The sequence below is a fragment of the Pipistrellus hanaki genome (genome assembly GCF_964339955.1).
Source record: "Pipistrellus hanaki genome assembly, chromosome: 11".
NCBI lineage: Eukaryota > Metazoa > Chordata > Mammalia > Chiroptera > Vespertilionidae > Pipistrellus > Pipistrellus hanaki.
In genome coordinates this window covers 9,238,547-9,253,346 of record NC_140513.1, presented here as the reverse complement: position 1 = coordinate 9,253,346, position 14,800 = coordinate 9,238,547, and the positions used below count along the sequence as shown (strand labels likewise).

Sequence of the window (14,800 nt, the reverse complement as noted above, 5' to 3'; positions counted from 1 at the left end):
ACTAGAAAAACGTTTCTCCTGTTGTGCTGAAATGTGACTTTTAGTAAGCAACCCTCCTCTCCACCATCAGCACATATACACATCAGCACTTGTTCTGTCCTTTGGGGCCACAAGGGACAAGCCAGCTCCTGCTCCTGCAGGATTTAGGCATGGTAACCCTGTTCCTCTCAATCTTAGTTTTTCCAGCTATAGGACGGACACACAGCTCCACACTTCTACCTTCTACAAGATGTTTTCCAGACTCTCCATTGCCTGGTCACTTCATATAAAGATAAGACTCTGCTTGTGCTTTTTAAAGAGTCTCTATGAGATAAGTTGTTCATTCTCAAATTTTAAAAGCCCTACTGTCAGAATGTGATCCTTCATGTCTAACCTAAATACAAGCTGCAATCCACAGTTTTCCCTTGGTCTATCCTCAAAGGGGACATTAACCAGTTGTCTGCATGTAACATTCTTAAAGGCTATTATTTTCTATCTTTTGCCTCTCTGGTGTAAATATGTCCAGTTCTAGTACATTATTATAATATAATAATAATAATGTACTATAATAATAATGTACCCCCTCACCTTTTAGTGATTTCTGCAGCTTCTCTTTGATCTAGATTCAAGCTGCTGCTGGGTTTAGCACTAGATTCAATGAGGAGGTCAAGCTTCAGCAAAAGGGGGCTATAGGCATGGACTTGTGCTAGGTCTTGTTCCTAGAAGTGCAAGGGAACTGGAGCTATATTTTAATGTGTGCCTAGTATGGGCCTGACACCATGCTGAGCTAATCTATAACTCCCTCAGGAAGAAGTTTTACCCCCATTTAAAAATGAGATCATAATTTAGAGAGGATAAATAGCTTGTCCCAAGTCTTAGAGCTAGTGAGTGGCATTTGAACCCAGGGGTGTTGAAGTCCAAAGCTTAGACAGTTTCTACCACATTGATAATATAACTGGTCTTTCCCAAAGTACAAAAGTATCCACTTGCCCTTAGACAGCCATCAGCCAATGGGAAATACTCAGCCCTCAAAAATCCCATTTCCTTCCTCTGAACAATGCAGCATTTGGCTCTGCCAGCGCACGTCTCCCACACGCCCAGTGAAAAGTCCTCATTCAACCCTTAGTCTGGTCATTATTACCCTAGACTCATTGCCTTGGAGTCCCAACCAGCAACTCTAATGGCTTTTTAGATGGAAATTTAAGTCATTTAGCAACACACACAAAAGTGTTGGGTAAAAGTCCAAGAGCATTTCAAACTGGCCCATGGCCCTTTCTCATAAAAAAAAAAAAATGTGGGGGAGGGGGAGCTAAGAATTGATGGGGAAGGGTGGGAAGAAAGAAAGGCAGAGAGATTTGAAGCAACTGCAAGAGAGTAGACAGTCAATAAATATTTGTCCAATAAGTAAATGGGCCGTACTGGTTTGAGAGAAGAGAAATTGCCAAGTTCTCTTCTTCATCATAATTTTTATTCAGTGGGCTTGCCTACATCACAGATGTACCAATTCTTAGTTAGGAAACTAATTTGAATAAAAAACCACACTTAGAAGGTTTTGTTTCTTTTTCTTGTCTTTGTTTTATTTTGTTATGTTTTTGTCCTAACCAGTGTGTAGAAGCCCTAATTAGATGTTACATCATAATTGGTGAAATATCAAATATGAATATAATAAGGATGTGGTATGGATAGGAAGTTCTTGATTCTGTGCATAGCTGGTGCCTTCTTAAGTCCCCAGAGCCTTGCTCAGTGCTATAGAAATGCTTCATGGTTCCTTTCCCTGCCACAATCCTTCTCCAGGTTTTGCAGAGACGTTCTGTCAGCATAGAAGAGATGATTACCAGGGATCATGTTCATGCACTTTTGTCATTGGAATAAGATCTTCCTGAAAAACACATTGGAAAACCTGTTATAGAAGAGACAATCCAAATATCACATCTAATCGACATAACTAACTAACTTAGGATATGCAAGACTAAGAATGGCATGGGCATAGGAAAATGTCAATTTGTGGAAAAACAAATACCTCTCAATTAGTGTCTTGAATTACACTCAGGTGTATCTCTAAGTGGGAAAAGACCTATAAATGACATCATGCCATATACAGAATATTCTCATATGTATCCAAGGCATATGTTAATTAACAGTATAACCACCTAAAGTTTCACTTGTCTTCTGTCTTTACTCAGTCATTTCTCATTGCCTTTGACACTCCCCTTCCCTCTGCCACGATTGCCAATGTAGGTAAAGAGCCGATTGCCCATGCAGGTAAACAGCCGTAATGCAGATGAATAAGACAACTTAGCAGGGGAAGAACTGCCACACAATAGCCTGTCACCTCCAACCTCTGTTTGTATCTGGTCCTCTTTACTCCTTTAGAGACCACTGTATATCAACACTATAGTGAATATTGAATGAATACCAGGAGAGCTTCAAATATAGGAAACACAAAGTAAACATTCACTACAATTGCAGTCAGTGGATTCAATGAGAAGAACATACTAATAAGCTTGCTTTTCTTTATTTACTTATAGAAGAGAATTTCTTCAAGAAGACCAGAAACAACTGATTTATTCAACTCTGTGCATCCAAGACCCCAACTCTACCTGATAGTAAGACTCCCTAGAATCTTAAAACCCCAGAAACATCCCACCAAACCCACCTCCACCATGGGGGCCGTGACTCAGCTGCTGGTGGGCATATGCCTAGCTTTGCTTGCCCTCCCTGCTGAAGGCGGGGTCCTCAAGAGAGTCATTCGGCATAAGCGACAGACTGGGGTGAACATCACTCTGCCGGAGGAAAACCAGCCCGTGGTGTTCAACCACATCTACAACATCAAGCTGCCTGTCGGGTCCCAGTGCTCCGTGGATCTGGAATCAGCCAGTGGAGAGAAGGATCTGGCCCCACCCTCCGAGCCCAGCGAAAGCTTCCAGGAGCACACTGTGGACGGGGAGAACCAGATCGTCTTCACACACCGCATCAACATCCCCCGCCAGGCCTGTGGCTGTGCCCCTGCTCCTGACATCAAGGAGCTCCTGAGCCGCCTGGAGGAGCTGGAGAACCTGGTGTCGTCCCTGCGGGAGCAGTGCAGCGTGGGAGCGGGCTGCTGCCTCCAGCCTGCCGAAGGTACGAGGGGAGAAGTGATGAGCATGGCAAGATACTGCAGTTGTTTCCAAAGTGGGCTCCCAGGGAAACGAGCCTTACAAGGGATTCATTGCAAAGAGATTTGATGGTCAAATAAATGTGGAGAGTGTAACCATCTCTATTCTGCTGTTGGTGACAAATGTTCCCCAGAGGAATTTGTAGTAATTTCACTTTGATCACTTGTTTCCAAAATTTATTTGACCATGAAATGTACACATTCTCTACCTCAAAACCTATGAACACATGAAACTCCTGACCCAAAGATCAGACCCTGAAAGATACTGATATAGCCTTATTACCCCATTGTACAAATGGGGAAACTGAGGCCCAGAAGTAGGATGGGATTTCTCAAGGTCCTGCAATAAGTGACCAAGTTAGGACTTAAACCACAATATTGCAGCCCTGGCTCGTGTGGCTCAGTTGGTTGGGTGTCATCCATGCGCTAAAAGGTTACCAGTTTGATTCCCAGTCAGAGAACATGCCCAGGTTGCATCTACAAATTTCAGAGAGTTCAAGCTAAGAATTCCTACCCAGTGTAATTAGATATGAGTTCCAGCTGATTTCACATAGTAAGCAACTAGTTTTTAAGCCAGATGGGGGCCCGAGGGTGCAGCTGTGCTCTGGCAGAATCCGAATCTGGGTTTCAAGGGTAGAAACTGGAAAACTGGGCTGCTGTGCTCAGCTGAGAGCCTCTGATCTCTTTGCAGGCCGCCTGGACACTAGGCCTTTCTGCAGCGGCCGGGGCAACTTCAGCACCGAGGGGTGCGGCTGTGTTTGCGAGCCCGGCTGGAAAGGCCCCAACTGCTCTGAGCCTGAATGTCCAGGCAACTGTCATCTGCGAGGCCAGTGCCTCGATGGGCAGTGCATCTGCGACCAGGGCTTCACCGGGGAGGACTGCAGCCAGCTGGCCTGCCCCGGCGACTGCAACGACCAGGGCAAATGTGTGAATGGGGTCTGTGTCTGCTTCGAAGGCTACACCGGGGCTGACTGCAGCCAGGAGCTGTGCCCGGTGCCCTGCAGCGAGCACGGCAGGTGCGTGGACGGCCGGTGCGTGTGCCAGGACGGCTTTGCGGGTGAGGACTGCAACGAGCCCCTGTGCCTCAACAACTGCTACAACCGCGGGCGCTGCGTGGAGAACGAGTGCGTGTGCGACGAGGGCTTCACGGGCGAGGACTGCAGTGAGCTCATCTGCCCCAACGACTGCTTCGACCGGGGCCGCTGTGTCAACGGCACCTGCTACTGCGAAGAAGGCTTCACGGGGGAGGACTGTGGGCAGCTCACCTGCCCCAACTCCTGCCACGGCCAGGGCCGGTGCGAGGAGGGCCAGTGCGTGTGCGACGAGGGCTTTGCAGGCGTGGACTGCAGTGAGAAGAGGTGTCCCGCCGACTGCCACAACCACGGCCGCTGCGTCGCCGGGCAGTGTGAGTGCGACGACGGCTTCACGGGCTCTGACTGCGGGGAGCTCAGATGCCCCAACAGCTGCAGCGGCCACGGCCACTGCGTCAACGGGCAGTGTGTGTGTGATGACGGCTACACCGGGGAGGACTGCCGCCAGCTGCGCTGCCCCAACGACTGCCACAGCCGGGGCCGCTGCATCAAGGGGAAGTGTGTGTGCGAGCAGGGCTTCCAGGGCTACGACTGCAGTGAGATGAGCTGCCCCAATGACTGCCACCAGCACGGCCGCTGCGTGAACGGCATGTGTGTCTGTGACGACGGCTACACGGGCGAGGACTGCCGGGACCTGCGGTGCCCCAAGGACTGCAGCCACCGGGGCCGCTGCGTGGAGGGGCGGTGCGTGTGTGAGGATGGCTTCACGGGCCGAGACTGCGCAGAGCTGTCCTGTCCTGGGGACTGCCATGGCCAGGGTCGTTGTGTGAACGGGCAGTGCGTGTGCCACGAAGGCTTCATGGGCAAAGACTGCAAGGAGCGGAGGTGTCCCAGCGACTGTAACGGCCGCGGCCGGTGCGTAGATGGCCAGTGCGTCTGCCACGAGGGCTTCACGGGCCTGGACTGTGGGCAGCGCTCCTGCCCCAATGACTGCAATCACTGGGGGCAGTGCGTCGCAGGCCGCTGCATCTGCAATGAGGGCTACACCGGGGAGGACTGCTCAGAGGGTGAGTACCAGACTCCCACCAGGGAGATGCGGCTGGGACTCACTAAACACACACTAACTCATTAAACACACACACTAGCTCTTTGAAGGGCCTCAGTATTCACCTGCTGAGAAGCTACCTATTTAATGTCTCAGAGGCCCAGAGAGGTTATGAAATTGTCCCCAGGACACACAGCTAATAGATCACAAAGCTGATATCTGAGTCTGCCCACCTCATCTACACTGAGGTTAACACCCATGCCCAGTAGAGGAAATGATAAGCACCAACTTTCTTTCTTACTTTCCACTGATATCAAATCAGTAATAAACTCAATTTCTCTATTTGGAGGGAGGTAAAAAATCAGTTACATTGACTGAGCGGAAAACTTCATGCACACTCAACTAAAGACAAAATGATGATCACTAGTCAGGCCCGTCTCTTATATAATCTTCTCTGCATTGTCTTTGATCCCAAGGATTGTGAGATCGTTAAAGGAGCATTATCCCTACAGGTAACACAGGGCATGGTGTACAGTTGTGTTCGGTAAACACTGGTTGAGTGAAAACACCACAAAGACCAATAATGCTCATGTTTAGTGAGGGTCTGCTTTCTACTTCTCTCATCCATCCATATTACAATGGTCACCATGGAGAATTTCTACCTTGATTAAGACTATTGGTAGATAGATAAGACTATGTAAATGGCTGTGGGTTTAATGTGGTCAGAACAGCTGACTGGTAGGGACATGTGAGTCCCAAATTGGATGAGCTAAGCTGGGCAAGTCCCTCTACCTCACTCACATCTAGAAAGTGAAAGTTAGACCAGATGAGCTCAGAATACCTTCTGAGGGCCAATGATGTGTGACTTCAAGTGCAGAGCAGGGAGCTAAGTTCAGGCTGCCCCTTCCCATGCAGATGGCCTGGCTCTGAACAAGGGTCCAAGGAATGGAGATGTGGAGGAGCTGGGTCACAAAGAACCTTCAAGGCTACCCTGCAGACCTGACACCGCAGCCTGAAGGCAGTGACGCCACCAGAGATTTTAAAGATGGGTGGCAGCCAGGCTCCCCATGAGTTCTGCATGTTAAAAAATGGAAGCTGGCCCCTTACTGCCAGTGTAAGCAAGATTCTACAGTGCCCATTACTGACCCCAGCTGTCCTTCCTCTTTCCTACCAGTGTCCCCTCCCAAAGACCTCGTTGTGACAGAAGTGACAGAGGAGACTGTGAACCTGGCCTGGGAGAATGAGATGCGGGTCACAGAGTACCTCATCATGTACACGCCCACCCACGAGGACGGCCTGGAGATCCAGTTCCGGGTCCCCGGGGACCAGACGTCCACCACCATCCAGGAGCTGGAGCCCGGCGTGGAGTACTTCATCCGCGTGTTCGCCATCCTGGAGAACAAGAGGAGCATTCCCGTCAGCGCAAGGGTGGCCACTTGTGAGTGAGCAGAACTGCCCTCGGCAGCCTCAACTGCCCTCCCCTTGCTCAGAGCATACCTTGTCACCTTGCCTTTGCCCCGTAGCTCCATAGCTGTCCTTACAGTCACACCAATTAAGACCCTGGAATCCAATGTAGCCCCTAAATATTTCCTTTAAAAAATTCCTCATTGCCCAGGCCAGTGTGGCCCAGTAGGTTGGGCATCATCACATGCATTAAAAGGTTGCCAGTTTTGGTTCCTGGTCAGAACACATGCCAGGGTTTCAAGCTCAATTTCTGGTAGGAGGCAGCCTATCAATGTTTTGCTCATATCAATGTTGTTCTCTCTCTCTCCCTCTCCATTCCTCTCTCTCTAAATTTCAATAAATTCTTAAAAAACAATAACAAAAAAAGAAACTCTTCATATACTAACTCACAATAACCTTCTAAGATAGGAGCTATTGTTAACCCATTTTACAGATGAGAAAACTAAGACTCCTAACGGTTGAGCATCTCATCCCAAATCACACAATTAATAAGTGGTGGAGATGGGATTTGAACCCTGGCAGTCCAGTTGCAGATTTATCCTCTTAACCACTCTATTCCAAACTATATTCCTGTGAAACTAAGTGAGTTTCACAGGAATATAGTTTGGAATAGAGTGGTTAAGAGGATAAATATAGTTTGGAATAGAGTGGTTAAGAAGATAATAGAGTGGTTAACACTAGAAGTTCAAGTTACTCCTTTAAGAATACAACATCAGTATTATTTTCTTCCTATCTGAAAAGTAAGTTAGGCTAGAATGTTGTAATTTTATTTTATTTTTTTGCTTAGTCATAATAACATTGACTGCCATATTAAACTTGTACTATAATACATGCCAGGAACCATTCAAACGGTCTACATGCAATATACCACAAAGTCCCAAAACATTCCCAAGGGGCATGTTCTTCTTCCAAGTGAAGAAACTGAGGCCTGGGGCATTTTGTACAATTTTCCCATGTACACAACGTATAACTGCAGAGCTGAAATTCTAGCCAAGTCTGTCTGATTCCAAAGCCTGTGAACATATTAGGTTTAAGCACGTGGAATTGCCCAGATTTAACCATATGGAGGGTCCTAACATTAATTTTCATGCTGCTGCGCCGTAGACAGCATTGCAGAAGAACCTTTTAGTAGAGCCCAGCTCAGGTGCTCAGCCCCTGACTGGGGCAGGCGCCCGCCCCTGGGTTCAGTAGAACAGGGCTTTGTGGCCTCCACCATACGTGTCACCATCCTTACCTCCTTTCCGTGCTCTTCCTGACAGACTTGCCTGCACCTGAAGGCCTCAAATTCAAGTCCATCAAGGAGACATCTGTGGAAGTGGAGTGGGATCCTCTGGACATCGCTTTCGAAACATGGGAGATCATCTTCCGGAATATGGTAGGGAGCTCAAAGCAGTGGGCGTGCAAGGGTCTAGGAGATGGTCAGAGGTCTCTGCAGACCTTCATATCAACTCTAGTTCTTTGGCTTCGGGTGGGGGACAGGGCTCCGATTGGCTCTTGTATGTACCCATACACATTATTTTTAAGTGATTTTACTAAGTCAGTAACCATGGAATTTGGGACTGAGGGCCTAGACAAAAAGAAGTTCAGTCATCTCTAAGTTTCAGATATTTCTCATTGAAGATCTCTAGTCAGAGGCAAAGGGAAGAAATGATCTCTGTTTCAAAATGCCTCTGAGCCTAAAGTACATGTGAGGTAGGAAAATGGGTTTCCTGAGTTTAAGCCCAGGTTCTGCCACTAACCATGTGACTATGGGGCAAGGGTGCTGCTGCTTATTTTTTAAAGGAGTGAGTAAGCCTGTGGATCCAGAATCGCTTTGGTTCTCACATTTTGCCCTTGACTTAAGTGTCAAAGAGGTGAGCAGAGAAGTTTGAGAGAAACACACCTGAGAAATGTCTGTATCATTTCTGCATCCTCAGCATCTACCAAACAGATTCAATGTCTAATAAGCACTTAGGGAATAGAGGAGATAATAAAAGAGGAATGGATGAAAGTGAAATGAATAATCACATAAATGAAGAGGCTGGCACCTTCTCTAGGCCTTATCAAGGGGCTCCTATCTTTCAGAATAAAGAAGATGAGGAAGAGATCACCAAAAGCCTGAGGAGGCCGGAGACCACATATCGGCAAACTGGCCTAGCCCCTGGACAGGAATATGAGATATCTCTGCACATTGTGAAGAACAATACTCGGGGCCCAGGCCTGAAGAGGGTGACAACCACCCGTGAGTATCACATTTGATATTGCTGACACAATGACAGAGCTGACTGTAACTCACTGCATTTCTGGTCAATAGCTTGCCTTCTTATATAGCACCTGAAACAATTAGCTTTTGCTACGTAAAAAACAAGCCCAAAACTCAGTGGCTTAAAACAATAATTCTGCACATTGGTGATTTAGGATTGGGCTCAACTGGGCCATTTTTCTATTCTTGACTGGGCTAACTTATGCTTCTTTGTGGGCTGGGGGCTGGTTGATCTAGACTGGCCTCAGCCTTGATGCCTTTCTGCACCACTGGCCTCTCAGCCTCCTAGATACTATCATGGCCCTGCTCTGATAGTAGGTGACATTAAATTGGCATTAATATTACTTCTGCCTGAGCAAATCTCAAGGCCAGTCCAGATATAAGGGATGGGGAAACAGATCTATTTCTTGGGGAGCTTCAATGTGACATTCCAACATGGCATGGATGCCAGGTAATTGAGACCACTGCCACGTGATCCCCCACATCATCTCATTTAACATTAGCACCAGGCCTGTGAAAGAGGTAGGGCAAATATTAATGTTAATATTTTTTAAGAGTAGAAACTGAGGCTTAGAGAAAACACGCCGCTGCTGGAGTGTCAGGCCTGTCAGCCTGGCCGGGGGTCGAGGAAGCCCAGTGGCGAGGGTAGAACCACTGCTGTTGTAGTGTCTGGGCCTGTCAGCCCCTCCATGAGGCTGGATGCTGTGTCCAGGGGGCACACGCAAATTGTCCCCTCAGGAGTTAGATCACTTGCTCTGATGTGTGGCAGCACGGAATGAAGGAAGACCCCAGCCAGCAGCCAGGGAAGGGAGGCCCCAGCCACCAGCTGGCAGGCCCTGATCACCGGTCAGGCCTAGGGACCCTACCTGTGCACGAATTTCATGCACCGGGTCTCTAGTGATAATAATAACAACAGAGAATCACCACCTGTGATGTAGCTGCCAGGTTGTAGCCTCCCTGCCAGATGCTCTGCACACATTGCCTCCTTTACTTCTTTTAAAAATTTATTTGTATTTATTTCAGAGAGGAAGAAAGAGGGAGAGAGAGACAATGAAAGAGAATCATTGATTGGCTGCCACCTGCATGCCCCACACTGGGAATTGAGCCTGCAACCCAGGCATGTGCCCTGACCTGGGCATGTGAATTGAGCCAGTGATCGCCTGGTTCATAGGTTGACACAACCACTGAGCCATGCTGGCCAGACTGTCTCCTTTCAAAAAACATCAACAAACCCTACAAAGTAATATCAGCCCTACTTAGAGCTTGTCGAATAGGACATTGAAGATCAGAAACATAAAATAAGGTCCAGGGGTCAATATTACACCGATATGTGCATAAGTAGATGGGATGGCTGCTTCTCTCTGCTCAGCCCCAGCACTATCCACTCTCTGAAACAGCTGTTGCTCTGTCCTCTGCCCATCACAGGCTTGGACGCTCCCAGCCAGATCGAGGTGAAAGACGTCACGGACACCACTGCGCTGGTCACCTGGTTCAAGCCTCTGGCCGAGATCGACGGCATCGAGCTCTCCTATGGGATCAAAGATGCGCCGGGCGACCGCACCACCATCGACCTCACGCACGATGAGAACCAGTACTCCATCGGGAACCTGAAGCCAGACACCGAGTACGAGGTGTCCCTCATCTCCCGCCGGGGTGACATGTCCAGCAACCCTGCCAAAGAGACCTTCAGAACAGGTAACAGGCCTTCCCCGCAATTGGCACCAGCAAGGGAAGGATTGCGAGACTTCCATCCACTCTTCCCTGGGGTACCTTCCAGGCTCCTTTGACAGCAGGAAAACAAAAAGGGAATTTCCATTCCTTTAAATTTTATTTTAAAATATTGTACTATTTAATTTTTCAAAGAAAAAAAATCCCAAATAACCTTCCAAAATAAAAAGTATATATTGGCATACATAGAAGGAACTAGTCTGACACACTCAGACACAAGTCCTAGTAAAAAAATGTTTAAATAAAATTTTATTAAATATAGTCTATAGAAAACATGAATGACAAAGATGCCTCCTAATGTCTTAGCCTATGACTTTTTTTTTTAAATACCAGAGTGTCAGTCATTTAATATTTTTTTCGGAGCTCAGTAAGCACTATATGAGTTATTGGAAATATAATGATGAGCCCAGCCGGCATGGCTTAGTGGTTGAGTGTTGACTTATGAACCAGGTCGTCTCAGTTCAATTCTCGGGCAGGGCACATATCTGGGTTGTGGGCTTAACCCCCAGTAGTGGTCATGCAGATGGCAGCTGATCAGTGATTCTCTCTCATTATTGATGTTTCTAGTTCTGTCTCCCTCTCTCTTCCTTTCTGAGATCAATAAAAATATATATTTTTAAAAAGAAATACAGGGGTGAGCACAACAAGTCAGTTCTTACACTTATAGAGCTTATTTGTAAGTTTCTGTATAGTTTTTAGTTGGTTTTTTTTTTTTTAAGCACAAAATCTGAGGAAAATGTGAATGACTGAAGTGTCACACATGTTAACGATGGGGAAAGTGCCAAACATTTGGAATTTGTTTAGACCTGTACGTCAGCTATTGGGATGGGTATGGGGCAATTTGTCATTTTCCTCCAATGGCAGCTTGACTTGTGGGACCGCCACTCTTGGTGCCTGATGTTTTCCATACAAACGTCCCTTCCTTTCCCAAACAGGCCTGGATGCTCCCAGAAATCTTCGCCGCATCTCCCATACAGACAACAGTGTCACCTTGGAATGGAAGAACGGCAAGGCGGCCATCGACAGCTACAGAATTAAGTACGCACCCATCTCTGGAGGTGACCATGCCGAGATCGAGGTCCCAAGGAGCCAACAAGCCACAACCAAGACCACACTCACAGGTGAGCTCCACATCCCAGACCCAGCTGCCTTGGGAACGTGGCCCCGCTCTGCAACCCTCCAGTTCCCAGCAATCCCTCAAAGGGATGTCAGTGAGTCAGTCTGCAGAACATTCCAGACACAGCTCAGGGCCGTTTTTAAGATCTCCTGAAAGTCTTTCTGATTTGAAACTGAATTTCCACCTGCACGCTTTCTCTTAGGTCTGAGGCCAGGAACTGAATATGGGATCGGTGTGTCTGCTGTGAAGGGAGACATGGAGAGCATTCCGGCCACCATCAATGCGGCCACAGGTGAGGCACCTGGACTCCCGCCCAGCCCCCACCCCAGGCAGGCTCTCACAGACACGGGGCTCAGGAGGCATAAAACCTGCTTTAAAAAAACAGTAGGCCCTGCTGGTGTGGCTCAGTGGTTGAGCATCGATCTATGAACCAGGAGTTCACGGTTTGATTCCCAATCAGGGCACATGCCAGGGCTGTGGGCTAGATCCCCAGCAGGGGGTATAATTCTCATCATTGATGTTTCTATCTATCTCTCCATCTTTCCTCTCTGAAATCAATAAAAATAAAACAATTTTAAAAAGAAACAGAGAAAGGAGCCCCTACGGTCATCTAGCCCAGATGACCCACTAGAAAGTAACTTGAGCACACCACATCCAAATGATTCCCACACTGCTCTCAGGTCAGAAGGCAACAGCGGGAAATACTAGAACCAGACTTTATCAGAAATCTACAAACTTTTAAAGTTTGTAACCAATTCCAGGATTGTTGTTTTTCTCTATCATTGACTGATTAAAACACATCTGGGGGTTTCTCTTAATACACACTTAATGTGTATACTCTGCTCACATAAATTATAAGTGGCCAGAACACAGGTTGAGTCAGACTTTGCTCTCACCCATTCACCCTGAAGTGTCAATCTCTGGATGAGGATGGTGAGGGTCTCCCTGATTTGAAGCCATTGCTTCTTCAATTTTTTTTTTTTCTGGGAATGTTGTAAAAGAGAAACCCCTTTCCTCTCTCCCTCTGCCAGCCTCCTCCTGACCTTCTCTCTGAAGGAAAAGGAGGCTGGAGAGCAGAGGTCATGCTTCATTGAACCCCTCATTATACAAGAGCCAGTACATATTCTGTTTGATCTTTTTCTTTTAAGGTAATTATTTCAACAGCATGTGAATCTACACAGAGACATGCCCCTAAACCCCTCACCCAGGTTCCCCCAATGGTAACAATTGTTCAATTATAGAGCAGTATCACAACTTAAGAAACTGACATTGATACAAATCTGCCAACTTCATTCAGATACACTCATCTCTGTGAGTGTATCTCTGTGAGTGTATTTCGTTGTACAGTTTTATCACATGTAAACTTTGAACCCTTCACTATAGTCAAAATAGTAGTTCCATCACTGGATCTCTCTTCCGCTTCTGTACCATGACACCTCCCTCCCTCCCTATTCCAAACCCTTGGCAATCATCTTGATAATTTTTTCATTTTAAGAATCTATACATATAAAAGCCTAAGCAACCGTTATGATCAAATGACCACAACCACCAGTCGACCAGTCGCTATGACACACAATGACCACCAGGGGGCAGATGCTCACCACAGGAACCGCCCCCTGGTGGCAATGCACTCCCACAGCTAACCTCCCACAGCCCTTACACCCCCACCTCGCCAGCCAGATCTGATCGGCCCCAATGGAGTCTGGGCAAAACACCCCAATCAGCCCCAATGGCAGGCCAGGCTGAGGGACTCTACCTGTGCACTGGGCCTCTAGTGCTACATAAAAGGCATCATATAGTATGAAACCTTTAGAGATTGGCTTTATCACTCAGCGTAATTCTCTTAAGATCAATCCAAATTGTTTATTGAATCAATAGTGAGTTCTTTTTAAATTCTTTTAATTGAGTAGCATTTTGTGGTATGGGTATGCCACTATGTTCCTTTCAGGTAATTTACAGTGGCATATACAAGGTGAAAACTGAGGCCCAGTTAGGTGAGTCTCCTAAAGCCCCAGTTGCTTGATAGTGGACCTGGGGCTGCAGCCCGGAGCCAGCTGCCCTTCAGTCCCAGAAACAGCCTGCCTCCTAGCCTAAGGAGTGTTCATCTCTGTGTTTTCCTCAGATATGGACGCCCCCAAGGACCTTCGGGTGTCTGAAACTGCAGAGACCACCCTGAACCTGGTCTGGAGGTCACCATTAGCCAAGTTTGATCATTACCGCCTCAACTACAGCCTTGCCTCGGGCCAGCCAGTAGAGGTGCAGCTGCCCAGAGACACTACCTCCTACGTCCTGAGAGGCCTGGAACCAGGGCAGGAATATGCCATCCTCCTGAGAGCGGAGAAGGGCAGGCATAAGAGCAAGGCCGCGCGGGTCAAGGCATCCACAGGTGAGGTCAGCCCCGAGCTCCCTGCAGACACTGTTAACTGTGAGGTTTGCAGGCCGGGCTGCCTTCACACAAGAACACGCAGTGGGAAGTTCTGCTACTCTCTCCACTCAGAAAGCCTCCAAATGCCACTGTGAAAGAGCAACTTACTAACCTTTCCCTTTTGTCAACTGAGTCAGCGGTTTCCTTGCTGGGTGATCAATAGTGATTTTCAACTATTTCCTCCCAGGAGAACTTAAAGCATCAGTACTTGTGTTCAAATTGTTTATTGTCCCCGCCTCCTTTAGCCTAACAATTAACTTACCTTTAATTTTATTTCTCTTCCAGATGCCCAGGATGTGGGTAATAATTCTTTGGTTATTTCTCATTCAGTGTTTCTATTCCAGGTTTTTACTTTCCTCTAAGGTTACCTGAAAAGTTGCACATGGTCCTTGGAGCCTTCTTTCAAAGTACCCTCCTCATTTTCTATTTCCTCTTAGTCATTAAGAGTGAACTTCACTTCCCATGGCTGCTGATCTTGACCTCCAGTGTCCCTGCCAGCCCTGTGATTCTGTTTGTTTTACCTGCTGCCACATTTCCTCAGTAACTAAAAAGAAAATAATAATAATAATAATAATAATAATAATAATACAAATCAGTTCTTTCTATATGAAAAGT

General features: G+C 47.2%; 1 protein-coding gene across 8 annotated transcripts in view; it reads left to right on the top strand.

Moving 5' to 3' along the window:
- Window positions 1-14,800, top strand: part of TNC (tenascin C) — an 81,826-nt gene that overhangs the window by 22,707 nt on the left and 44,319 nt on the right. For all 8 annotated transcript variants that reach the window (XM_084898062.1, XM_084898063.1, XM_084898066.1 and 5 more), the window contains exons 2-10: window positions 2,508-3,099; window positions 3,825-5,231; window positions 6,384-6,647; window positions 7,933-8,048; window positions 8,738-8,894; window positions 10,341-10,610; window positions 11,579-11,764; window positions 11,963-12,052; window positions 13,883-14,146. In XM_084898062.1, coding sequence (XP_084754188.1) covers window positions 2,643-3,099; window positions 3,825-5,231; window positions 6,384-6,647; window positions 7,933-8,048; window positions 8,738-8,894; window positions 10,341-10,610; window positions 11,579-11,764; window positions 11,963-12,052; window positions 13,883-14,146 — 3,211 coding nt within the window. In that variant the 5' untranslated portion in view covers window positions 2,508-2,642. The remainder of the gene's footprint in view (window positions 1-2,507; window positions 3,100-3,824; window positions 5,232-6,383; window positions 6,648-7,932; window positions 8,049-8,737; window positions 8,895-10,340; window positions 10,611-11,578; window positions 11,765-11,962; window positions 12,053-13,882; window positions 14,147-14,800) is intronic.